The 26130-nt window shown below is 40.1% G+C and overlaps 2 protein-coding genes across 3 annotated transcripts; one reads left to right on the plus strand and one right to left on the minus strand.

The window, feature by feature from the left end:
- Nucleotides 1–19: 19 nt before the first annotated feature.
- On the minus strand, nucleotides 20–18938 carry LOC115046655 (serine/threonine-protein kinase 10-like). 2 transcript variants are annotated; one of them, XM_029508365.1, is made up of 19 exons: nucleotides 17946–18938; nucleotides 16399–16563; nucleotides 13923–13971; nucleotides 13542–13691; nucleotides 11777–11849; nucleotides 11452–11646; nucleotides 11162–11243; nucleotides 9701–9832; nucleotides 9580–9582; nucleotides 8580–9332; nucleotides 8329–8459; nucleotides 7903–8026; nucleotides 6218–6397; nucleotides 4763–4892; nucleotides 3640–3764; nucleotides 3305–3496; nucleotides 3061–3186; nucleotides 2766–2879; nucleotides 20–2082 (listed from the first exon to the last, which is right to left on the minus strand). In XM_029508365.1, exons 1-19 carry the CDS (start codon nucleotides 18093–18095, stop codon nucleotides 1936–1938), a joined length of 3021 nt encoding a protein of 1006 aa, XP_029364225.1. In that variant the 5' UTR covers nucleotides 18096–18938; the 3' UTR covers nucleotides 20–1935. The 2 variants fall into 2 exon arrangements, with proteins under 2 accessions (XP_029364225.1, XP_029363388.1); XM_029507528.1 differs by lacking the exon at nucleotides 9580–9582 and having other exon boundaries at nucleotides 17946–18934.
- Nucleotides 18463–25725, plus strand: stn1 (STN1 subunit of CST complex). The gene is made up of 9 exons (XM_029509556.1): nucleotides 18463–19383; nucleotides 19666–19761; nucleotides 20476–20553; nucleotides 21600–21773; nucleotides 22148–22259; nucleotides 23064–23214; nucleotides 23500–23622; nucleotides 23722–23794; nucleotides 24095–25725. Exons 1-9 carry the CDS (start codon nucleotides 19251–19253, stop codon nucleotides 24250–24252), a joined length of 1098 nt encoding a protein of 365 aa, XP_029365416.1. The 5' UTR covers nucleotides 18463–19250; the 3' UTR covers nucleotides 24253–25725.
- Nucleotides 25726–26130: the final 405 nt, after the last annotated feature.

Raw genomic sequence — 26130 nt, forward strand, 5'->3', positions numbered from 1 at the left:
AAACGAACTAAACACAGTAGAGAGAAAACTGTTTATTTACAGCAAAATGAAAATCTACACTGCACAGACATTCTAAAAACTATTTGACCTTTAAAAACGCCTCATGATTTTGTTATAGAAATTTTATCAGTTACAGTTCAGAGAATCTGTCTGACAAACAGAACAAGAATTGACAGAAATGATTTTTGCCATTTCTATTTTTGCACGCTGCAAATCGCCAGTAAGTCAGCTACAGCACAGGTGCTCAGTTATTTCATATAAATAGCTACTGCCAACGGTGCACAGCACTCCTTCAGGATGGGCTTTTACATAACAGCTCAGTTATTAAATACATTTGAGAACTTTAAAGCCAATCAAAGAAAATGAGATGATGAAATAAACCGATCAGAGGTCAAGATGGCCTAAACCAGTCAGGTCCATTTTTGCCGATCTTATACTGCTCAACACCAAAGGCTAGATAAAAAAATCATTTGCAAAAAGCTCATTTTCTGTTTGTTTGAATACAGTTGAATTGAATCTTTATGAAACTGTTAAATGCTTCAATAAATCAAGAGTTTGACCAAAGTATCTAAAGGTAAACAGTATATCCACTTTTGAAGTATTAAGGCTATAAGCTAGCATATCAAATAAAAAAGTATCACCATTTCAATAAAAAGAGGAAGACAAAGCCATGCAGGCCTACTCATTATACACCTGGTAGCAAACCAGTATAAGAATCATAGCAAATTCAAAGGACACATTATCCACTACAACTCCAGGGCTGGAGAAAAAAAGAAGAGTTGTTTAAGTTCCTAAAATGTACAGAACTAATGGACACCAATGGAAAATTGCATTCTTTATTCATCCCTGAAGAACTTGAAGAGCTCCTACAGTTACATTACTTAAGCTTGAAAATAAGTGGTGTCACCTCAAAAAGAAAGAAAGAAAGAAAAAAAGACACTTTAAATGCTTGTTTGACAGCCACCACTGTGATTTCCATAGTGTCCAATTAACAGTGATCTCTCGTCTATATTTGTAAACACCATCTCCATACTTCCTCTGTGATATGCAGCCAAGTGTCTCATGGCAAGCACAACGTACTGCTTGTTGCTTGTAGTCTCAAGTCTTAAATGCTTGAAACAGGAAGGCATTCTGAAGGAAAACCCTGAAATAAGAAATCATTTCTGCTGGAAAACTTCCTATGTCTTGCATTGATGCGAGACTATGCGTAGCCCCATGAATAACAAAGTTCACTGATAAAGATCAGACATCTTAACCTCTCCAACACAGACAGACTGAATGATTTCAGAAAAATATAGTGTATCACCATTTCTTCACAATGAGTGATATTAAAAATGTGCTCATCCTTCACCAGAAATACATTCTATTTGATCAATTTATAAATGTTCAGCTTGTTATTTAACCAAATTAAGTGGTATAAAAATCCATTAGTGCAAACGTCTAAATTAGAGCTAAATGAGCAGCAAAAGATGATCTCAAATTTAAAAGCCTAAAACATCAGATTCCACAGGCACATGTGTCTTTACAACACCCCCTGCCGAAAAGAAAGAAGAAGAGAGGAAAAAAAAAAAAAAAAAAAAAAAAAAAGTCTTGACAGAGAGGTACTTCACTTCACCTGTACTGCAGTTTTGAGGTCATTACTGAAGCGCTAAATCTGAAATTCTCCTTCAAAATGATCTTACGGTATGAATGCTTCTTAATGAACAAAAGGAATAGTCTTGCAGAGCTATAGATGAATGAGGAACTAAGTCCAACACTAACCCCCCCCCCCCCAAAAAAAAAGGGAGTGTAAAGATCCGAGTTTTTTTTTTTTTTTTTTTTTCTAAACAGCATCAGGGAAGGAGAGCAAGGCAGCAAAGGTCCAGTCTTTTCTTTCTTCACGAGTGTGTGTGGTTATCGCAACATTTGTAGACTGCATATGTATATGGGTTCCTCCTAGAAACCAGTGGAGTGGACACTGGGGATTGGGTAGAACTTAGAGATGCGGCTCTGGTTTGAAGGGTTAAGGCACTCCGACTCTCCACTCATCTTAAAGAACACTTCCTGTTCCTGCAGCTTCCTGGCAAACTCTTCCTCCAGTGCCTGTGGGAAACACGGGAAATTATGTTTTTGTTCCAAAACAACTATATTCTTGCTGACATACAGAAAAACTGAATGTCTGTTTGTTTCTGCAACAAAATATACAAGAGTGTCTGCATACATTCATCAGTGGTTTAGAAAAGCAACGCCAGAACCAAGTCCATGGTTCACTGCCAGAAAAGGATGGCTCACTCTGTGGAGGCTGGGTTGGGTGAAACTGACAAGTGATGCAGCATCAGCAGTGATACTGGACTGAGGTGGAAGGCAAAGCTTTCTATCTGTGAGTCAGTCAGTGCTTTTAGGGCTCTCCAAATATGACTCATTCACGACAACTGTTGATAAGACCAAGTGATATGATTGATAACTCCACGACACGCTATGTTTTAACTAATGAGTAACTCTCTCAGCAGTTAGGAACCCACTGTCAGTAATGAGAGCTTCTTAGAATAAGGAAAATGTGTTCAGCCTAGTCTCAGAACAAAAAAACAAACAAACAAACAAACAAACAAAAAAACATTTTTGTGCCAGAACTGCCGTTACGTTTGATTCTGTGGAAGGAAAAACTACAACAACAGAATTTATTTGGCCTAGGATCAGTGAGAATGTCTTATCAGGAACCTTGAACAGTTCAGGGGTCATGTTTAGTGGGAGAACCACATACTGATAAGCTGTGAAAGATAATTCACCTTCTTCCTGGGTCGTAGTTTCTCTCTCCACTCCTTCAGCTCCAGGCTGTGCTCCTCATCCAGCTCCTTCAGCTTTTGGGTCTCATGTTCAATCAGCAGGTGGCACTTCTCATTCTGAGACACACAGAGGAGTAAAGTGTAAAAACCTTTTTTAATGACACTGTGTCCAAAGTAAAACAAGACTAAAATCAAAGTACATGCCAAGAGAGGGGAATAATTACCCGTAACACTCATGGAATTTCAATTTTGAAATTTTCAGTAAAAGTTTCAAATGGATTTTGTTTTAGGTGTTTACCTGAAGCTGCTGAAGCTCTCTAATGTTTGCGTCACACTGCAGCTGCAGATCTCTCATCTGGTTTTCATGTTTCTGGTGCTGGTGGAGCCTCTCATTCTTCTGTCTCTTCTCCTCCTGAGCTGCAAACTGGAAAACAGAAATACAATCAGACGTCACAGCTTTTTTTGTATTTACACTGCTCCAACAAGGGAAAAGTGGTTTAAATTTATGATGTAATTACATTCCATTTTGTTCCAGTGATTACCTGTTTGACCTTCTCCCTCTCCTGCTCAGGGGTGATAGCAGCTCCAGTGATGCGAAGGCTCTTCTTAAACATAGCCATGCGAGTCTTGGCCTCACTGCGCTGGATCTTGGGCAGTCTGGCTCTCTCCTGTGTCTGCTTGTTCTTCATCTCCTCAATTAAGCGCTGGTTGTAACGCTGCATCTGCTCCATCTCCTGCATAAGCAAGTAGAAAGATGGTGGATCGGAAGGAGGATGTTTTTACTTTGCTAAAAGGTACAGAATATTTTTGAGGCCAGGCAAAAGCAACAACTAAAGCTCAATATAAAGTTCAGAGATATAACCAGCCACATCTGTACCTTCTCATGTCTCTTGAGCAGCTGGTGCCTCTGCATGAAGTATTGATCTTTGAGCTGCTGTTTGAACAACTGGTGTTTCTCCTGCAGATGTCTCTCTTCCAGTTCCCACATAGCAGCCTCCCGTGCTGAAACAGATGAATGGAAAACCAACCCTTTCATTTGTTCTTTGGGTAGCCTCAACTTCACTGCATGATCTGCAGTGGAGGAGATGCAAAAACAGATGCTGGCCAAAGTTGAATCAATACATGCAAATGGCTGTCAGCTTGGGACTTGCATAAACCACCATTAACTTTACTACTGATGTGACAGCTTTTTAGTTTTGAACTATGTCACGGTTTCTACTCATAGGGGAAAGCTCTTCAACCATGATTTTGTCAAGTGAGCATTTTTGAGAAGTATTGTTCATGCAGCTCCTGACATATTACATCTTGGGATTAAGTCCCAAGCAGCACTAACAGCTAAGGAGCTGCTGTTCACTGCAATAAAGTCTGCCAGGGCTGCAGCTGACCTGTTTACTACAGATATGGCCTCCTAAAAACATATTGATATTCAGTGCTATAACGTGCTAAAAAGAGATATGACTGGGAAAAAACAGTTGGCCACTGTGCCATAAAAATGTAATAAATAAGTAAATAATAAATATGATGGATTTATTGAGTGGAAGCACCTGACAGTAGTAAACTTGCCAGATGTTACCACCTGAAATGATGAAATTTAAATGATGATGCATGCACACAGACTTAGGTTTGAAACGTATTTCACTAGGTTTGGTTACATGTTAAGTAGTAAGCTGACTGCTGGTAGGCTTTTTTGATTAAAAAAAAATAAAATAAATAAAAATAAAAATAATAATTATTATTATTATTATGATAAAAAAAGAGCCACTTTTCATCTGTGTGACAGCTATCTTATCACATTAGATGTGTTGTTCTAAATGGTCACAGTGGAAGGAAGCATTGCTTAACAGTAGGGATAATGGTGCAGATTTTCAAACTCCTCAGACTTGGTGGACATTTCCAACACGGAGGTCAGAGAAAGTTTAAATGCTGCTTAAGTCTTGCAAACAAACTAACTACCTTTAGTCATAAATGACATGGATCAGCTGGTCAGATACTCCTCTTACCTCGGAGAAGCTGCTGCTTATGGTTGAGGCAGTCTCTCTCAATGGTGGCCAACTCGTGCTTGTGTTGCTGGATGATCTTCTTCAGAGCGCTGTCCAGGTCCTGCTGCTGCTTCTGGAGAAACTCTTGTTCCTGGACCAAGGATGATACATATTTTACTGGTTTTGAAGACAACACTATAATAGCCAAGAACACAACCTCAGTTTCTTTAGTCCAAACACATAGTGAACCTCCATTCACAACAACATCCAGAGAAATCTAGTGCACTTTCACCTTGACAGGAAACATCTTTCCTGCAATTAAAACCTACGGTTGAATTGTCTCTATGGGGCCAGCTCAGTATGTGAGCTTGTGCGTTTTTGCTGGTCTACAGGCTTACTGCCAAGTTTACAACAGGCTAAACGCATCTTGAACTGATGAACCAGACAGTTAACATCTGTCATTACTGTTTCACCTTCTTGTCAGTCACATTAATCTGGCCTACTTGGCTCAGCTAACCAGGAGGAAGCTGACATTTTATGCTTGAATATTATAATCAGTATATGTCTTTAACTGTGTACATTTATTCAAAAGTCATTTTTCCAAAGTTAGTAAAGTGAAAAACCTGATTTTATTTAGTGCTGAACTTTTAAGGTTTTAGTTCAATTTTATCAGCAGTAAACATCCATCTTTTTATGCTTCAGCTCTGCGTTAGTGCTTTTGCATGTACTGATGAATGGGAAAATCGAGGGTGTGCATGTGCAGCTGTGTATGTGTCATTTGTCCTACTGGCATAAGAAAATAGTCTGAAGGGGCTACAAAAACACATGGTGGTATGGGGGGTGAACATAAATCCTGCATAGGAGGACAACTGAATGGACTGAATCATTACATGACAGCACTCTCTGTGGATCACAATGTGTGATCTTCCTGCACACTTAACTGAAAGCTGCAAACACACACCATGAAGCTGCAATCCAAACTAGGAAGGTAAGAAGGTTTAGAGGACTGTTAGTTAACAAAAGAGCTGAGAGAGCAAATTCAAAGTTCAAAATCCACTGCAAAAGGAGCCCTGGTTATTAGGCCATATGGTGGGACTTTAATGGCATCTTGCTTAATACCTTTCATGATTGCATCTGTCACTTGCTTAGGTAAAAGTCCTACTTCCTGTTTGCCCTGCGTGAAGGCAGCAGTGAGCAGGAAGGAAAGGTTGAAGGGATGGAAGCAAAATGAGGCAAGTGGTGCGGTGAGATTAGAGCTGTATAAAGAAATAAATCAGAGGTGGCAGTGCAGACTGATTTAGCCACTGCATGGCTGAACAGACGTTAAGTAAACACTTATAAGACAGATCAGACAGGCATTTAAATATCTAAGTATATCTAAGACAACATACTATTAATAGGAGCCTTGCAAGCTCTCCAGTGCAGCTGGTTATAAAAAGCCAAAGGAAATGAAAGGTGGTATGATCTACTGCTGACCTCTTTTTTGCGGTTTTTCAGCATGTTCTGGTACTTAGAAAGCTCTTTGTCCTGCTCAGCTTTGATGCGTTTGGCCTCATCCCTGAGCCGATTTGTGTGCTCCTGCTCCAGCCTCTCAATTGTCTGCTTCTGCTGCCGCTCAAGATTCTCCACCTCCTGGTCATACTGACGCTTCTTACTCTGAAAGTACACAGAGGGTCACGTCATATCAAACCAAGTGTCCTGAAAAAAGAAGCAATTCTGTGTTTTGTGCTTTTGCTGTGTGAAATCTTCAGAGACATTTTCAGACGGAAGATATATGACAAAAGCAATAAAACAGTAGCAGCTGCAAAGCTACTAATATAAACTGAGATGCAATTAGCACAGTGTGCGTCCCTGTTAAAAGATCTGACAAAGACCTTTGATTGCTAACTTTTGTGTATGAAGCAAGCTGTGCTATAAACACTGAAGATTATTTAATGTGATGCAGAGAACCGAAAACAGAAGCATTGATGAACAGATTGACAAACTGATATACAGAAATTTAACAGTATGGCCGTCCTTAACATGACTCAGTCATTCACAAACTACAGCTTTTACCACATTTAGATGGACTTATATTTTCAGAAGTTCAAAGCAAACCTTCACCTAAGAAGCACAGAAAGAGTCAGTCGTTTTTTTCACATCTAGGCATATCTTATGATCCACTACAAGTTTCCCCCAGCAGATGTTCCCAAAGTTTCTTATTACATGTTTTGAAATATCTTTCAGTTAAACGTCAACAATAAATTCTTGTTCTGACTTTAGAAGAAAGATAAAATTAAATTGCAGTAATTCATATGTAATGATCATATGTTAGAGACTAAAATCTTTTAGTCTCTTTAAGAAAAGTCCAGCAGACAGCATGGACAGTTGAGTAGCATGTTCACCACCTTTGACTCCGACCCAGGGGACCTATGCTGCATGTCAATCCCCTCCCTCTCCCTACTTCCTGCCAGCCTCTCTGCCAATTACATGCGCTGACAGCCAAACATATCTTTGTCTCCTATCAGACATCTACTATCACATAAGACATAGCAAAATGCACATATCAACCAATGTTTGATGTCTGCTCAATACATTATTTTTTCCTTAAATCCTTTGAAACTGGTAATCCAGACTCCCGATTTTCAGCAGAATATGATGCCCCAGACAAAACTATTTCCTCTTTAGTGAAATCAGAGATCAGCAAGGTTATTAATAGATATCTAAGTCTAGTAACCTTAAAAGTGTTGGTCTTATTTCAGAGGGTACATGTGTGGATTTTGGCACGGGTGCCCTTGGTCTCAAGGCTGAGACCAAATGGGAGACAGAGAGAAATCCAATTACCCCATTATGGTCAGTTAAATCAAATTGTAAAGCTGCTATATCCATATTAACAAATTGATAAGGATGGTGATTTTTTTTGAGGATTTTGCCACACAAGCGTTTTCCCTTGCCCCTGGAGAATTTGATTTGTATGGCAGGGGCTTCTGTGGCACCACCACATTGACGGAGCCAAAGCTGCACCTCTGTCAAAAAATTGCAAAAGATTGGATATTGCACTCCATTATATTGTGATTTTGATTGGTTGTGCAGCTCTAATTTAGATGCACAGTTGCAACTTGGTTTGACACACCTCAGAGTTTAAATCAGAGAAGATATTTAGTTCTGGTTGACCGACTTACTGTGGTCTCTTGCTCAAAGCGGCGGTAGATCTGTTCTTTTTGCTGCTGGAGCTTGTTGCTGAGCTGCTGCTGCGCCCTCTGTTCCTCCTTCTGTAAAAGACGCAGTTCCCTCAGCTCCTGGCGCCTGGAGTAGTGTGGGAGGAGGCAAGAAAGGAAGTGGGGAGAAAGAGGAAAGAAAAACAATGGGAAGTGCAAGTCTTTTTCTAACAGAAAGAAAGTCACTGTATTGAACAGATACCATCTTTATTTGCCCAGAACTTAGGAATGTAGAGCTTTGCTAAGTTTAGAGTAAAGAAGCAGAATTAAGTAAAACAAAGACTGAGCGTTTTGAGAGCTCAACTCTGCATACAGTGGCTCAGCTTCATTTCCATAGTATTTGCATAAAAGCAAAGCCTGGGGTGTATGTAAGTGGAGTCAGGTAAATACCTAAGGAATCTCATCTCCTCGTTCTTGGTGTCATTGTCAGTGACGATCTTTGATGTTGTCACACTGACTTCCACTCCATCCACAATGAATTTGCGAGTCTTTTTCAAAGTCTTCTTCTGGCGTTTGGTGTCCTGAAAGAAAGAATTTACATAAACTGTAGTGCAGCACAGCAGTTCTGTCATACAGCTTTTGGTATTTTGAGAGTGATGATATGAAGGAGCTTATTTTTGAGCGTGTGTTTTGTCTGTTACCTGAATGGAAACAGATCCAGGCTCTTTAGTTTTGGACAGAAAGCTAGAGATGGACAGATTCAGGTCTGTGCTGCTGTTATCTGCAGCTGAGCCACTGCCAGAATCTGAATCTTTCTCTTTCTCATCCTTAGCTTTTTCTGGAACTTTCTTCTCATCCTCTGCATTCATTTTATCCTTGTCTGCAGGTTTCTCTCCATTTTCTTCTTGTGGGAGAACTTTATCTTGCTCTGGCAGTGTCATTGTCACTTTCAGATGTTTGTAGTGGTCCTCCTCCTCCACTGGTGTACTCGATTCCTCCATAGCAGCTTCCTTTTCTTCCAGAGGAGCCTCAGGGACCTCTGAGCTCTCTATAGTGGCCTCCTGATTAGCGGGAACCTCAGCTGTATCCACTTCCTTTTCATCCTCAACAGCTATCTCAAGCTGCTGCATTTCCTTTACAAGTGGCTCCGGTTCAGTCTCTTTTTCTGGTGAAACAACATCTGCAGCTGCTTCTGGGAGCTTTTCATTATCAGGTGTCTGTCTTACGTCTCCATCCTCAGCTTGAGTTATAGGATCCTCTTTTGGACTCTCCTCTGCTGCAGGTGTGACAGGTTCCTCCACCACATGGTTGGCCACAGCAACATCAGTGGGTTTTGGCAGAGGTACAACTGGCTCAATCTTCTCAGGAACAGACTCCAAGATGGTTGGAGAGAGGGGTATCTTCTCATCCTCTGAGCTGGCGACACTGACATCAGATGGGGCTCGTTTGTGGCCCTGAAGAAGAGATAGAGATAATAGATGTTGGGGAGGTTGGTTTTCCAAATGTCACACACAAAAATTAAATAAATAATAATAAAAAAAAATCTGCAGTGAGTTAATGGGTTGGTTAACTGATTCCAGTCACGGAACTGTGTGACTTATTATACTCCTCTTTATAGTAGCCCTGAGGGACTGCAGACTTGTGGCTTTTTGTATTTCGTGTGGAAACTGAAATATATTTTAAGTGCTAGCGGAGTAAAACAAGCTAAATGACTCTGTCAATGTAATTTTTTAGAAAGTAAAAGTTATATTTTCATATCTCATAGAGCAAGCACATTGATTAGCCACTGCAAAAGCAGTTGATTTTTTTAACGTTTACCCACCAGATGTGCCTCTGTTTCTTCCTCCTCCTCTTCCTCTTTGTGCTCTTCAATCTCTTCGGTGACCTCAGCCTTTGCCTCAGCTATGAGCTCCCTCAGTGGCTTGCTGTCTGTCACACTTGTTACAAACGAATGCTGTGCACAAGACAAAGAAAAATAACCAGTGCTGTCATTGACTTGAAAAGATATCTAATGCTTCGGGATAATTCATCTTAATTAATTCTATGTGTCCATATTTGCTGTGAGAAGAAAGTGAAACCGTGGACAGATCATAAATTTGCATGTAAGGTTGTAAAGTGCATCTGTCCCTGTGTAGTTCATCCTTTATGCTTTTGGTCTACTGGGCACTGGCAGCTTTCTATATAATACCTAAAAAAAACTACATAATCATGTCCTTTCAGACAGTTCAGCTTATTTTTCATCTGGTTCATAGCAGTAGCAGTATAGGTGGGTTTATTTCATTGTACCCTGAAAATGAAGCAACAGGGTGCTTACAGACCATCCACAAACATCCCTTTTGGTGTCAGAGGACACCATTAATAGTGATGAATCTGCTTGTTGTTTTCATTTAATTGATTGAAATTCATATCTTATTTTTACAGTCCTAAAAATAACACGACTTTAAAATCGAGATTTGATTTAGATTCAGATCGTGAAGATTTTACCTGCTGCAGAAAAGCTCTGCACCCTCCCAACAACTGAGCACATAGATGCTCAAAGTAAAAAGGCTGTGGCTACTTTGACTACAGACACAACAAATGCACATTGACCAATACAAGCTCAAAAATGGAAGCTGCATCTTTCTGTTACCTGATCTCTCTTGGAGGATTTTTAGCTGATCTGTTTGTGTGTACTTCTCAGTAAACAATTAACTAAATTGATAAGAAAACGTCTTTCATACAAAGTCATGTACAAACTCTACAAATGTCTTGTTCCTCACCTTTTTCGGTTTAGAAATCTGCTGCACGTATTCTATCGCAGGTCTTAGAATATGCAGCTTCTTTGATATCAAAACCTTCATTGGTGGCAGGCTGCTATTTTGTATTTTTAAGCCCATCGAGTCTTCTTCCTTGCTGAACAATCCTTTAGGTCCTGTGTCTGTGTGTGGATTTGTCCTCACTGACTCTCTGTTAGTAAGTGGCTCTGACTTGGCCAAGCATCTTAAACGCTATGGAAAAAGAAAATCCTGCTCTGCTTGCGTCAGCTCAAGCACAAAGGATGAGTGTCAGTCATGCCAGGACATACGGTTTAGTATGAGACAAAGACCTATGCAGGTAAGCAGATGTCGTCTAGGACTCTCCTGCTTATGCTCTGAATGGCAGGTGGTACACTGGCATGGGTGAGGAAAAAGGATTACCATTTGATTTAAATAGCTAGGCATGGGGTTGATGGAACTGGTATATTTGAAAAGGGGTTCATAAGCTGAGGGTTGAAACAATTAGTGAATGTTGAAGAAAAATTCACCTGCAGAAGTTGTGTTGCGTTCCACCTGTTGTCCACATTCTTGTCCAGGCACCTCTTAAGGAAATCACTGAACTCTGGGGACCTGTAGAATGGAAGTGGTAGAAAAATAATCTTGAATGTGATTTGCTTTGTGCAGCTCATAAAAAAAAATAAAAAAAATAAAAATCACATTCCTAAAATTTTTTTGAGGGTTATACAAAAGTAAAGGCAATGGACATTTAAAACAGTAAACTAAAGGTTTGCTCTTCCTTCTACCTGAAAAGACACTAAGGCTTCACGCTGTGACTCACCAGCGTGACGGCTGCATCAAGGTAGGAGGATCGGACTTGGCTATTTTCAGCAGGACTCTCATGGGGTTCATCTCGTGATTGGGTGGCTCAATTTGTGCCAGCTCAATCAAGGTGACCCCGAGGGACCAGATATCAGCCTTGTAGTCATATGGACGGTCTTTGGAAGTCTCGCACATCACCACCTCAGGAGCCATCCTGAAAGAGAGGAAGGGAAATCTTAAATGTTTAGTGTATAATGGCAGGACTGCCTTTAAGTAGCAGTGTATGTCAAACTGCTTCTAATAAAAAGTAGTAGAAATTCATGTTTTATCAGTTTTCCACTCACCAGTAAGGCGTTCCTATGAATGAGTCTCTCCTCTGCAGCGTTTTGGTGTTTTTGGCAGACACACCAAAGTCAGCTGGGAGACATGCGATGGAAGGCAAACCATAATTAGCTGGCAGGCACACACCCCTACACAAATTTTCCAACTGTAGCCGCACAACCCAAAGAAGTCCAAAGTAAAAACTTGTACCCTTGAGCAGCACAATTATTAATCTTGCAAGCCCACTAAATTAACATAGAACAGCAAAGCCTTCGAAGCCATAAATTGTTTTACCACCCTTCGTACATTTACATGGCATCATGCCTTGTTTGCATCGTGTGCAAGTAATGCCACCAGGGTTTCCCGTCAGGCAGTTGCACAGACAAGGCTGTGTGCACGCTAATTCACTGGACAAAATGCTTGTTTTGTTTTCCACCAATGAGCCTGTTCCATCCACCAGCAATGACTCATACCTTCATTCTCAGTAAGTTATGCTGCTGCATCTGCTGGAAACATGTGTCTATGCACATACTGAGGACTGAACAATTGTTGTTTAAGAAAAACTAATGCACATCGTCATGATGTAATGCAATTAGCATGCAACAATAGAAGTATGGAGTTTTGGTCACAGTGATTTTCTTATGTAGTTGTTTCCTTGGCATGTATTCCACACACTACTCAAAGAAGTTGCTATTGACTTCTCTGTGAATTCACTTGTATTACATCTTTGTTGGCTTTAGCAGAAGCTGTCTGAAGTGTGAGTGAATTTGACTTTGAGATTGCAGCATTTTAGGAGGGAGGTGTCTGGTTAAGATTCCAATGAGTTGCATAAGGGGAGCTGAAGTTTTAAAGGGACAACAAACACCCCTTTCACAAAGCAGTGGATTTGATGTGTATAGAACAGATACATCAGAAAAAAGAGGACACAAGCTTTTGTGTTTATCTGCACAGTAACCTTTCTCTATTTTAATAGCGCTGGCCAAAGGATATTTAAATGCTGGTATCATTAAACTGATGTCAAATCATGCTACCACTGACACTGCATCCAACCCATGTTCAACCTTGACCTAGAAGATGGCCATCTGACATTGGCTGATCAACACAGATAGATCTCTGATGCCTTATCTCAGTCACTGTCAAAACAGCCAGTAAATATGTCAGCTATCTATGTCAAATGCTTGTGGAAATCTTATGTAGTAGGAGCAAGAGCAGCATGAGTTTTCATTTCTGTTTAACATGCACATAGTGTAATTTCACAAGCAGGATCATGTGAACTTGTAAACTTTGAGCATTATAAAGGATAAAAATTAGCATGGCAAATTTCACAGGGACAAAGTTGTTTGGCTGATCTTTATGATCCAGCCTTACACAGTTTCCATCTGTTCAGACAACATGTAACAATATATTTGGACTGCAAGAACAAGGACTGTATGTGACATTAATAATAGTTCAATAGTGAGGAAAATACCCAAGGACCATAGCAGAAGGCACACAGCCTACATTGCCAGACTGTGAACTAATTTAAGATTGTTTCCCTTTAGAAGTAAAAAAAAAAAAAAAAAAAAGACTAAGCCAGAAATAATGTTCTTGCAGAGTGAGCTGATGCCTATTTCTGTGTATATTACAAAGTTTACAGTTTTATCCTCACATTGTGTAACAATACTCATTTACCATCTATGATACAGATTGTGGGTCTTATAGGATCCAGGAAGACACAGGGTCTGTTGCTACCATGACTGGAAAAATGTACATCCTGGTGTTAATAGTTGGAACTGACTTCGACCTTACCCAGCTTGACGTCACCATCTAATGTGAAGAGGATGTTGCCAGCTTTCAGGTCTCTGTGGATAATTTTGTTTTCATGGAGGTAGACAAGGGCCTGCAGAGTCTGCTTGCAAACCACTCTGATCTGAGGCTCTGTCAGCGGCCTCTCCAATTCTGCAAGGGCACCAAGACGATACAAATATATGCTTAGCATTCCTCACCCAAAATACAACCCAATCATAGTCAGTAATTCGGGCTAACACGCATTCACTGCATTAATGAATGAAGTTTGTAATATATTGGTGGTGTATGTGGTCATTTTATCTAGCCTTTTTCACTTTGCTGTTATCTGAAGACTTTCCCATTTGGTTAAAACCTTTACTCATAGAAGAAATGCTGACTCACCGAGCATGACAGCATCCACAGCCCCTCCTGCGCAGAACTCAATGAGGATCTGCCAACAAGAAACATTTGAAAAAGAGGTTTTGTTTATTTTTTTGTACATAAAAGTCTTTATTACGTGTTTAATATTAAGATTTTAGCAGCAAGTTGCCCTACAAAATTCATTTCAAATGGAGGTGAGTGCAGGCCATTCATGATGTGCTATTACCCTGGCTGAACCTACCGAGTTCAAAAATCTATTGTTAGGCTCTGGATGGTTCTAAAGTTCAGAGGGAAACCATTATTTAGGCTACTGGAACATTCATTGCATACATATAAAGGGCATACGGCCTCATCATCATCATCTGAATCATATAGTCCAACTACTGACTTGAAATTAAGTAACTTGAGAATGAACATTTACCCAACCTGCGTGAAATGAAGAACTCAGCTGAGCCCTTAAAGGAATTTAGGAGCTTTCAATGTGGCTGTTGACGTAAGAGGATTGGCCCAGTTGGGGCCATTTTGTGGAAAGGGTCTCACACAGCTGCTAGTTAGATTTCCAGACCTTAAGCCTCATTTGGTAAATAGGATTAGAATATCTGGGGAGTATGATTATGGCACAAGGTACAGCAATCTTGACTGTCTTCATTGAGCATAAACATGATACCATCTTATAGCATGAAGCTAACTCTCTGCTTTACACTGAGATTTGTAGGATGATTTAGCCCACTGTTAAACCTAAGGAACAGGAAGCAGCTGTATATCTACAATTTTCTTACCATTGAGAAACTCATTGTGGTTTATGCGTTGGTTGCTTAGTTCATTGGGTCAACATAGAATGTCTTTTAAAGCAGCCTACTTCCCCAAATCCCAGAAGTTCAGTTTTTCAAGAGGGCTCAACTTGCAACAACAAAGCCCTAACAAGACATACAATGCCAGAAGCCTCAGAGAAGTCTAAGCCATTCAAAACGAGCACACTTCTAGTGTTTCTCTGTAGGCGTGCTGTTGTTTTTGTGTCTCTGCTGTCGCACAATGGCCTCCACAGTGATTTCTCAGAGTGGCAGCTGGCAGAGAGGAACCATAGGCCAGGGCTGTGGCTTCCTCTTTCACTTGTTTGTTTGACACATAGTAATATATTCGGTAGTATGCATCCACATATTCACTCATCCATTCATGTGGTATTTACAGGGGGGGTGTGACACAACATGATCAGACTTTCAGGGTTCAAGTTCAAGGCCTAAAAGGATGAAAATGCAACCTATTTCACATAAAAGCATCACAACAGACTCTAGGAAGTGTTGCTGTGATACAGAAAGTGTAGCAAAGACACACATGTCAGTGGGTGACAGAAATTTAATATGTTATTGTAAAGTAAGTCACCTCCAACACACTCCTGGGATTATGTGGAATGAAACCTTTCATCTTCAGGAGGAAATGCCCTGAACACTCTCATCTTTGCACAAACAGGTGCCACACAGCCAAGATAAGAATCAACACACAACCCCCACTGGGCTGTCACCATTGTTCCAAGCACAATGGAGAGGAAAAGGGCCGAGCGCACAATGAAATGCACTGAAATTAAATAGTCAGGTAATCATCAGCGTCTAAATGCTCATGTGTTGGGAGAAAAAAAAGTCTAGGCATGGTAATTCACACGACAACTGATGAATCATCTCACTGAATTATAAATGTGAATTTTGCATATATATTTTATCCTCTCTTTTAAAGAATCCTCAGGCTTTTGCACCAAGTATAAAGATGTCATCTGCCAAGCTCAGTATGTTATTTACTTAAATGGTCATGATTAAATATTTTATGGTATTTGTGACAGGAAAGGGAAAACCCCTGAATTACCGGTTTAACCAACCTGTAATCTTCACAGCCAATGTGAGTTCCCCGTACACTATTTACTTATTAATGGAGAGCTCCGTTGTGTTAAGGTGTTGGGTATAATCGGATCTACTGACACAAGCAAAAAGTAAATGGAATCAGGTACTGTATCTGCATAACTAAGCTGTACAGGAGGAGCTGAGACTGAAAGCCAAATGGTGTGAAATTCATCTAAATTTCTTTTATGTTGTAAAAACAAAGGTCTGATAGCTCCAGAGGTAAATGTAATGATGAAAATGGGCACTTGAAAATAAGATAATGTCAAAAGCATATGAATTGTAAACTGGTACAATGATTAAAAGCTCTAAAAGCTGTTGTTTCCTGCAACTCGTGTGAACTTCGGTCTCAAATTTTGATTGGAATTGCAGAAGAGGACATCGCATACACTACATAGAACTTGAAATAAAAGTACAGCATTGAAAGCATTGAAAATAAAAGACACATGAAGTTATGTACACGAATGCTGCATACAGCATTGATCTAATTTGTGCATCAGAACGCAACCCTACTATATCAGACTCCTGTGTCAAGGCCTATAGTTTCCTCTGGTTATATACAGACAAAATGCTCCTGGCACTGTGACTCCAGAGAGCTGTTCACTACTCACCCAGAGTTTGCTCTCATAATAGAAAGCATCAAGCAGTTTGACAATGTTTTGGTGATCACAGGAGGCAAGAATGTCAATCTCCACCATGTAGTCCTCCAACTCCTCCTCAGTCTTTGTGTCAATAACTTTGGCTGCAGCAAGGATGCCAGTTTGTTTATTCTGGGCCTGTGGGATTAGAACAATATTAGACTGTTGTATTGCCAGAGGACCCATTTTATCCACCTAATCATATTTCATCTTGCCTCATATTGAGATCTAATTCAGAAAATGTGTGCTTGTTCTTTCCCACAATCTGCAAGACTCACAGATGCCAAACTTGGTTTATGTTGGACTTGACCTTACACCTGCAACAAACACCTCACACAGCCATTTAAAGAACTTGAGAACAACAAATACCACTTGGCTTTGTTGCAGGTCCCAATAAATCAGCTGAACATGGCACTTGTCTTGTTAGATTGGACAGTTCTGTTTGCTTGAGCTTTGTTGAAAGCAGGATGTGCTGAATGAAGTTGCTGCTGTGATATGGGTTTCAGCCACTTCCTGGTGACCTGCCAGTGTTTTGTGGTCAGCTATAGATACAATTCAGCAAAATATACCCAAAAATAAAACAAACAAACAAAAAAAACAAAACAAAACAATCTATACCTTGGTAATAAATATTGCGGGGCTTTAACCCATGAGGCTGGAGAGGAGTGGTACAGCACAAGTGGAAAAGTCCAAAACCGTAACACATAAACACAACACCACAACTTAGTATTTCACAACCTCCTTTTAGTGCCACTGCTGGTAGGATAAAAATAAGTGCTTCCATATAATGATGATGTGGAATGATGTTTAGGTAGTTTTTTCCTGTCTTAAACGAGAGGCCTAGTTCATGTGAGCCTTACAGAGGAATGCTGGGAAACTGGCAATTTGTGACTTAATCACTGCGAGTGGATTAGACTTGAGCTAAGCATGATACTAAGTTACACAACAATTTCAAACCTTGCCATTGGCAACAAAGTAAAAAAAAATAAAAAAAATACAACATGTCCACTGGTTTTATCAGCCACAGACTTGATAGAGCCCTGGAGTTTGATAGCATTTACTGTCACGCATGTAAATAAAGTTAGTGATTCCAGCTATGCATCAAGGTAATACCAAACAAAGGCACTATTAAAACGATGACACTGATCTCTTTGCATAAACAGCACTGTGTTGTAAGAAATATAATGGAAATCTGAATGAATATGACCAAGGACTTGACCTTTTAGGTCAATTCCTTGCTTTACTTGCCAAAATTGAGTAAATGTCAGTTTTCAGCAGCAGCTGGATCTAGTGACATTTCACATGTCATGTGACGTGTCTGTCACATGCAAATATATTTCCCAGGCAGCAGGGTAAGAAAAACATGTGGCTAACTGTGGAGAAGGTGATCAGCAGTCTTACATTGGTTTGAAGATGGTGGGTGGGTCAAAGAAAAGCAAAACTGAGGCCACACTGCTGGCATCTGATTTTGTGTGTGCATGAAATGAGAGGAAAGTCTGCTCTCTACCTTGCAATCTTACCTTGTACACTTTTCCAAAGGCTCCATCTCCCAATTCACCAATGATGTCCCATATCTCCTCTGGATTTTCATCTCTGCGCACATTTTCATACTGTTTCTTCTTCTTCTCGGCTCCCAATTTAAATATTTTACGGAAATTAAAAAATGACATGCTGAATCCTGGGTCATTCACTGACGAACTACACAAAGGAACTGACTTGAAAAAGCCTAAGTGGTGTCGGTATCCTTATTTAGGAGTAACACAGCCGTCCCATTAACTAGATATAAATGTCCTTCTGATCAACACGGACTGTAGCTTTGAACATAGTTGGGATCAAAACCTAGCTTAGCTTTTGACTGTCTAGGCAAGCCCAAAGAACAGCGCTTTCGCACATCATGGGTCATCGTTAGGACCTAAAGTGCCAGCAGTAATTTCACCCAGAAGTGTCCTAGCCTTTTGAAATCCACAGAAACAAGACTTTATCTGAATAAAGCTGCACCCGAAGCTCGTCGTTGATCCAACTCCTGACGACCCGCCGGCCCGACAACCCCGTGAGCACTTTCCCCAAACCCAAAAGAAGAAAAGAAGAGTGCGCTGTTCTTCTCAGCAGTTTGTACTCCACTGAGCTGCTCACTCGTACCTCCGACTGTGAAAACGTGTGCAGCCGGTCCATGTAAGAAGAGCAGCTGAAACGGTAAAAGTAGTCATCTTTCCCGGTGGTGTCGGACGGGTTTACTAATCTAGCGGATTTAGTGTCGACGCGCGTTCCCGTGTGCGCGCGGTTGCGGTTCTTTCTCTGAGTGCTCCGCGTGCTGGCCGGTTGGCGGGGTCACGTCAGTCTCCTGCTGCCCTCCTCTGTGCGGGAGACTAAACGCCACTGATGCGGGCGGATATTCCGAGATATTCCCGATTAAACGCCGGCGCGTTTTCGTAAGGAGAGACTGTTAGTTTGTAATGTGCTACGTGTTCTCCGTAATTCTGCGTCTACCGCACAGCATTGCTTCGGTAAACGCAACGGGCCGCTTTCTTTGTGTCCCCCCGGAACTACATATCCCATAAACCATTGCGGAGCACGGAGGCAAAGACGGGGAAAACAAACTTCCAATACAACGTAAAAAAAAAAAAAATTAATTGCTGTTCTGTAACGCAGACATTTACACGCATATTACGGAGATAAAGAAAAAGAAAATAATCAAGTTAACAGCGCGTCAATTGACAAACTTGCAACTTGCTCTGTTGCTAGCTTGCTTTCTTGCCAGAGACTGCTAGCCCATCTGGCAAAATCAGAAAAGAGGGTAGGTTATCTGCTTTTGCTCTAATGCTTACATGGAGGCGACTTCGATGGAAGCAGCGGAAGAGTCCCCCTCCATGTTGTGGGGACTGGATCCGATCTTTTCTGCCTTCGCCAGGCTGTACATTAGAGACATCCTCCAGATGACGGAGTCCATGCAGGTGCCAGGTAACAACACTGTTGGGCTGAAGAAGCTCCAGTTGCTTCATTCGCCTTTTGCTTAGTCTTCACTTTTGGAAAGTTAGTTGTACCATTTCAATTTCATACGTCTGCACTGCTAATTTAACATAAATAATAACATGACTGGTTTAATAACTAAGTGCCCAGCGTTACTGTACTTGTTTACTGCAGAAATCACTGTAAACAAGTCAAGCGAATCAGATATGTTGACAATGATTGTATTCAATGTTTTTTATTAATTGGTTTAGTTTTTTTTTTTACTGTTCACAGGTATATATTTCTATAACTCACATCCAATCTACAAAGTGGATATACTTGGGACAGTAGTTTATAAGAGAGAAAGAGAAGACTTCTTCTGCTATGGAGGTAATCTTACTGTTCTGGTGCGTTTTCCGAGTTTGTACTTTTAAGTACAAATAGTGTTTTTTCGACCCAGAGAAGTTAAAGACCAGGAGTACAGATGTCTCAGACAGAAGTACTTTATGTCAGCTTGGCACAAAGGAGTTACATAAGGACAGGAAATTAACTAAGGAGGATGCCTTGTTTGGTAATCGATCTGTATTTTTCAGGTCTCACAAAGTTCCACTATTTTACCACATGTTCTTTAATATGAGATTTAACTGGATTTTAAAAAATGTGCGTGGATATGCATTCGGGTACCATTATCCACATTATCACACGGTCTTGGCTGAGTGATATTTCAAGAGTGTCTTTTTCCTACTTAGCTGATAGTCGATAACTAAATTTGCACAGTGTTTTCCAAGTTTGTTCCTTCCCTGTATGTCCTTATCTATAAGCCCTTAGGTCACTCAACCAGGGAGAATAGAAGTGTCTCTGACCTTATATTAGGAAATATAACAGTATCCACGTACTAATCGATTGTGTAAAACATTGGAAGATATAATGGCCTCTGTCCTAGTGTATAGTGAGGTTGTGGATAACCACCACTGGAGAAAGATCGTGTGTATATCTACTAGTGATGATTCTAAACTGACACACTCGCTTGTTTCAATGTTCAACTAACACATCTTACCTGCATAACAGTCTTATTCTCAGTATCTTTACCTCCTTCGTTGACAGTGGATGATGGAACTGGCGTTATAAACTGCCTGTGCTGGAAAAATTACCTGCAGAAAGGAGAGGAAGCTCTTGGTCAAAGTAAGTTTGCAAGTGTTTTAATTTAGTATTACAGAGTTGTATTGATATTGTGTGTGGTGAGTTTGCCATTAACCTGCACCTTAACCTTACAATATACGTTTTGATGCTTGCCATTAATTTGTCAGGGCACTGTGTAGCAAATCAGACCACATCATAGACCTTATTATTACATAGTAAATAGTTTGTATTGTCTTTATGCCACTGTTTTATAGCTGATTTTACGGAGTTTATGGAGTTTGACTGTAAGCAACCGGAAATAAAGTTTTTATTCAGTATCAACACACATTGGCTTGTGAGCTTACAGTGTTTTTCTTGCCAGACTTTGGCTGGTGTACTATTTTTCTTAGCATGTTACGGCCGTCAGGTGTGGTCTTGTCATCTTTTAACTCCTGCTTGCTTTAATGTGATTGGCTTGGCCATATTTGAACTTAATTTGCAGGTACATTTTTCTAAGCTGTGTGGAAGAACAAAAAGTTTTAACCAGTGAGCTTTTCATCATAACATTTCTCAAGCTCATACAGTGATGACTAGAGGGAAGGGTAAAGGTGGCCACATCAAAACAGAGTAGTAGTAGTAGATAAAATGTGCTTATCCGTTTCCGGGTCGCGGGGGGTTCTGGAGCCAGTTCCAACTCACATTGAGGGTGGGGTACACCCTGGACGGGTCACCAGTCCATCACAGGGCCAACATACATTGACAGACAGAGACCAACAACCACTCACACTCAGAGCTACGGACAAATTAGAGTCACCAATTAACCCAAACATGCATGTCTTTGGATGGTGGGAGGAAACCCACAAAAACACGAGGAGAACTACAAACTGACCCTGCATACATAACCACTATCCTGCTGTGCTCCCCAAATTTGAGTTGTGCAGCTTAAAAGTATGCGTCTTCGTGGATTCTTAAAAGCTTTTTAGTGATTCAATTATTATAGTGAAGAGATTTTAAAATGTATTCAATGGTGCTTCTAAAATTAGTTTTTACCACTAGAATGATTCCCACACGCCAAACTGTAAAATCTTAAATTGATGTGTTATTTTTAGCTGGTGTAAAGCAAAGTGTTCCAGCCCAGGGAGGCTTCAACCTAGCTGCTGAGATAAAGAAGCTGAGAGAGGCGCAAAAGAATCGCTGCCACTTGGAGATAGGCGAGCTGCTCCGAGTTAGAGGGCCGGTCAAGACGTCGCGACAACAGAGAGAAATCACAGCATTCGTTTACTGTAAGTGGAGTGGACTGCTGTCAGTCTCTTTGTTTTACCTGTTTGATATTGAAATTCACCATCCATGTTTAGAAACTTACCAAAAAGCTAAATTTTTCAAGTATTAAAACAAAAAACACAAGAAAACCAACATTTATCCTATATATATTTACAGAGCCTGTCCTCAAACAAAAACATGTATTACTTCACAGAAACTTGAAGTGCCAGTCAAGAGCAATCCTTATTGTGGGATTACAGTCTTGTTTTATGATTATCTTCATGTCTCCTTCTCATAAACACACAACCACGTAGCACATTTTTTATTTGCGAGTATATGCCATCTTTGGCTGCAGCCTATATATCATGCGTGTATCTCTGTCCGTGTGTGTTCCCAGATAAGGTGAACGACCCAGTGATGGCAGTCCAGATAGAGTGGATGATGGAGGTTCCCCGGCTCTACAGAGAGTGTTATGACAAGCCGCTTCAGCTGCGACGTGATGCAGGGAGGTACAAACAGCCATTCTTTCATGTAGATTTTAGCAATGTGAGATCCCTCATCAAGACAAATAAAGAGAGACTGTGTTGTTTATCCCAAAATGTCTTTTTTTTTACCCCGCAAATATTTTTTTTAATTAGCACAAACATAAAGTGGATGGTCTGTTGTTTTCCACTAATAGTTATTCATATCTCTCTGCTCAATTACAGAAGAATCGCTGATTTCTTCTGTCTATGTGTGTACATGACCAGTCACAGTGACCAACTAGATAGATGTGCAGCAATTGGCCTAATTTTGTAACTATTTTAAGGATACACCAGAAAGTGTATCATTAAAAGCACAATAACATTTTATAGATACCTCAATACAGTTGACAGAGAACCACAAAATTCAAACTAACAAAATAACAGTTTAAAGCTATATTGATGTTTTGTTTTGTTTTTTTTTTAATCTTTGAGCAGTTGATGTATGTAATGTTCTAACAAATGGCAGACACAAAGCAGCCTCAGTAGAAATGTAACCTGACGAATGTAGGTACAGTATTCATTTTCATTTTAGCTCTGTTTCATTCGCTTCCAATTCCATTTGGAAATAGTGTAGAGTGTGTTCTAAAGCCTTTCTCTTTGAAAACTGCTGCCAGAAGCAATAGTAAAAATGGTTGATGAGAGCAGTAAAATCTGAGACAAAGTTCTTACTAAGGCTGGAGTTTGGGGATAGTTTGTTGTTTTTACAAGCCACTCTTTTCACATTACACTGGCTCATTTCAAGCATGAGTATGAATATTTTTAAGGCCTGACCTTTGCTTTGCTTTTCAGTGACACAACCATCAGTTCTCTCAGCAAGGCAACAAATATCATCAAAGATTTCTTGAAGCAGAAGTCAGTGAGCCGGTTCAGACCCTATGACGTTCAGGACCTGCTCCAGCCTCTCATCTCCTGCCAGCCACAAACAGCATCTGCTGACCAGGTAGACCAGAATAATCATATGGGAACCATTTCTGTTTGAAGCGGTGTGGTAGAGAGTGGAAGGAAAAATCAAACGTTAGCCTTCATCTTAAGTGTCTGTCTTAGGTGAGAATGGAGCAAAGAATAAAGAAATAAACCAGTTTTTCATGAGTTCATTAATGAATGCTGTGGCAGTTATTGGTCCTACCAATAAATGATTATACTTAACTGTAGTAAGCATTAGTTGTACAGCATAAGTCCTCTAGAATTGACGGTGGCTTTCTCTTTATCCTCTGTTTCTGTGTAGGAGCCAGTAGCAGGTGTGTCTGGCTACCAGCAGCTCCGTCAGCTTCTGAAGGAAACACTGGAAATGATGCAGAATGAGGGTATCATATACCGCAAGGTCAAGTCGCAGGATGAAGTTTATCATGTAAGAAACTGGTATATACTGAACGCCTTCTCCGAGTTTATTATCCTATTGTTCTGAGAATTTATTATAGACTTTGATATGTCCATCGCTCTTCACAAGGTGACCACACAGGATAAAGATCTATTCATAGCTGTCAAAGACATCATCAGGGAGGACTCAAGGAGAGAGAAGTGTAAGTATTTTTACTGTTTACTCTAAATTCATGATAAGCAATGAGATGTTTGCTTACTGTGGCTTTAGTTTTGACTGAGTGACAATCTAGCAGTGTTGGGGGTAGCAATAATTGATTTAAATTACCAAAAATCAAAGCTTTTTATTTTCTTGTCAAAGAATAATTATGACTCTTGTATGCTTCTTGCTAATAACATTTTATACTAAAAAAACGAAACATCCATTTTTCTCCATCTAACTTCAGTTTGCATGGCCAGATCCTGTACTGTATGGTGACAGATGTTTCCTCCTGTGACTTTAGATGCAGAGAAGGGCTGCCACGTCCTGCACATCCTGTCTGCAGTCAGGCAGCGGTACAGCCTTAATGTGGGAAAACCTGCACTGGAGCTGGTCCTTAAATCTCTGGAATGCAACAGTGACATCGTCAGCACCAGTGACAACTATTACACAGCATTTTAACACAAGCACAGTGGGGTTGGGAAGCCTTAATTACTACATTTACTATTAGCAGAATGGCTTATTACTCCAAAATTTGAATAATTAAGTAGTAAATCATGGAATTTGTATTCTTGTGTTTATTGTAAGCTCTAGCCTTGCTGCGCATTCAATTTATTTTATATCACTCCTATTTTGTTGCGTTCAGGTTCGAAATTTAGTAAAATATGAATCATTTGATTGACAAATAATTATGGTGTTGTGATAAGTTATACTTCATCCTCTAATTGCACTGTTAGGCTGAAATCTTTATTTATATAAGTTAATAAAAAACCATGCAAAGAAATTAGGCCGCTAATGTATATTACCCAGAGAGGAGCTGCTCCACCCCAATTGGCCACTCCTGGAAATGTATACTGAACAACAATAACTATACAGAACATTTGTTTTAACCCCCATTTTTCATTTGTGTAAATAACAGATCTGAGACTTTTTATGCACACAGAAGGTTTATGTCTCCTGAATTTTGTTCACAGGTGTGTTTAAATCTGTGTTAGTGAGCATTTCTTTGCCAATCAAAAATACAATGCTGTGGTTTTACCATATAGTGGGGAAAAAAGTCTAAATCTGTGACTGCCAACTCATCTACACTAGGTATTTCAAGCTTTATGCCCCTTTTACAGGTGAAGCACTGTGCATCAAGATATTTAGTGGAAAGATTCAGTCAAATGTTTGATCCTCCGTCATCCCCAGACCAAGAAGATCTGAGGAGTTTATTTTGACCAAAATGGATGACCTGAAGATGTATCGAAGCATTAAGTGGAATTACTTGCTCAGGTAGTTTGCAAGCCTGTGATTGATAATGGCTGACACGGTGTTAGTGTCTGTTAGTGTCTAATGCTAACTTTGCTCTCAGCTGGTAAGGATTTTGTGAACAGTAAAGCAGTGACAGCGGAGGAACCATCTACATGTCTAAGCCACAGACAGACAGTTTCAGATGAGCAGTGTGACATTACAGCGATGTCAGTAGATGTATCAAAACGATTTCATTTCTTTAATCTGATATGTTACAGCTGGCAGTGGCTGACATGAGTGCTTGTGCTAAAGCAAACTAGCACACTATACTCCCTTGTCCCTGAAAGGTGTCAGGATTAATGCCTTACTTATGTTGTATTTTAAACACTGGCTGTCTGAATCAGTTTAATGTCATCGGCTGCTCTATTCTGTGCCCATGCAAAGAAAAAGTAATCAATTGTGTTTAATCGTGCAGTATTTTGCTATGAAGGACAATTTAGGAATAAATGTAATGTACAAGAACCAAAGGGAAATAATGGTGTAATAATACCTGAAATTTTGTGTCTTATGAAGCCCTCTTACAATCTCAATGTTATGTTTGAAGGGATGACCACCTTGAGAGCACTATACCAGTTAATACTGAGCGTGCTGGATCAGTCCATTAGTAGTTCCATATTAAGAATATGCACCATGTAAACATGCAGTCAACTGGAATATTAAAAGTACTGGATCTTTTACGAGAAGATATATCATTTAAGTAGTATTAAACTGCATTGGGTTCCAAAAGACACATTTCTGACTTCCTACGGAAATCTGTAAAAATACTGGAAGTTCGCCACAATCCAAATTTTTCCTGATCTGGTAAATAAGAAATCCTTTCAGCCTGAGTTTCATGTGTGAAGTCACTCGAGAGCATGGAAGACCACAGTGTGACTTACCTGGAAGCCCTTTGCACAGTTGATCTGAATTTTAATCAGTAAATGAAGCTGTCTCTCATGGGAGCCCTGAGGGTGTGATGCTTCACAAACTGTTAACATTTCATTTCGCTGCCAATGGCAACGCACCGATTGTTTTTGTTTCCCCCTTCTTTTAAACGCTTTACTTTCC

Source organism: Echeneis naucrates, chromosome 1 (assembly GCF_900963305.1).
Source record: "Echeneis naucrates chromosome 1, fEcheNa1.1, whole genome shotgun sequence".
NCBI classification, from domain to species: Eukaryota; Metazoa; Chordata; class Actinopteri; order Carangiformes; family Echeneidae; genus Echeneis; species Echeneis naucrates.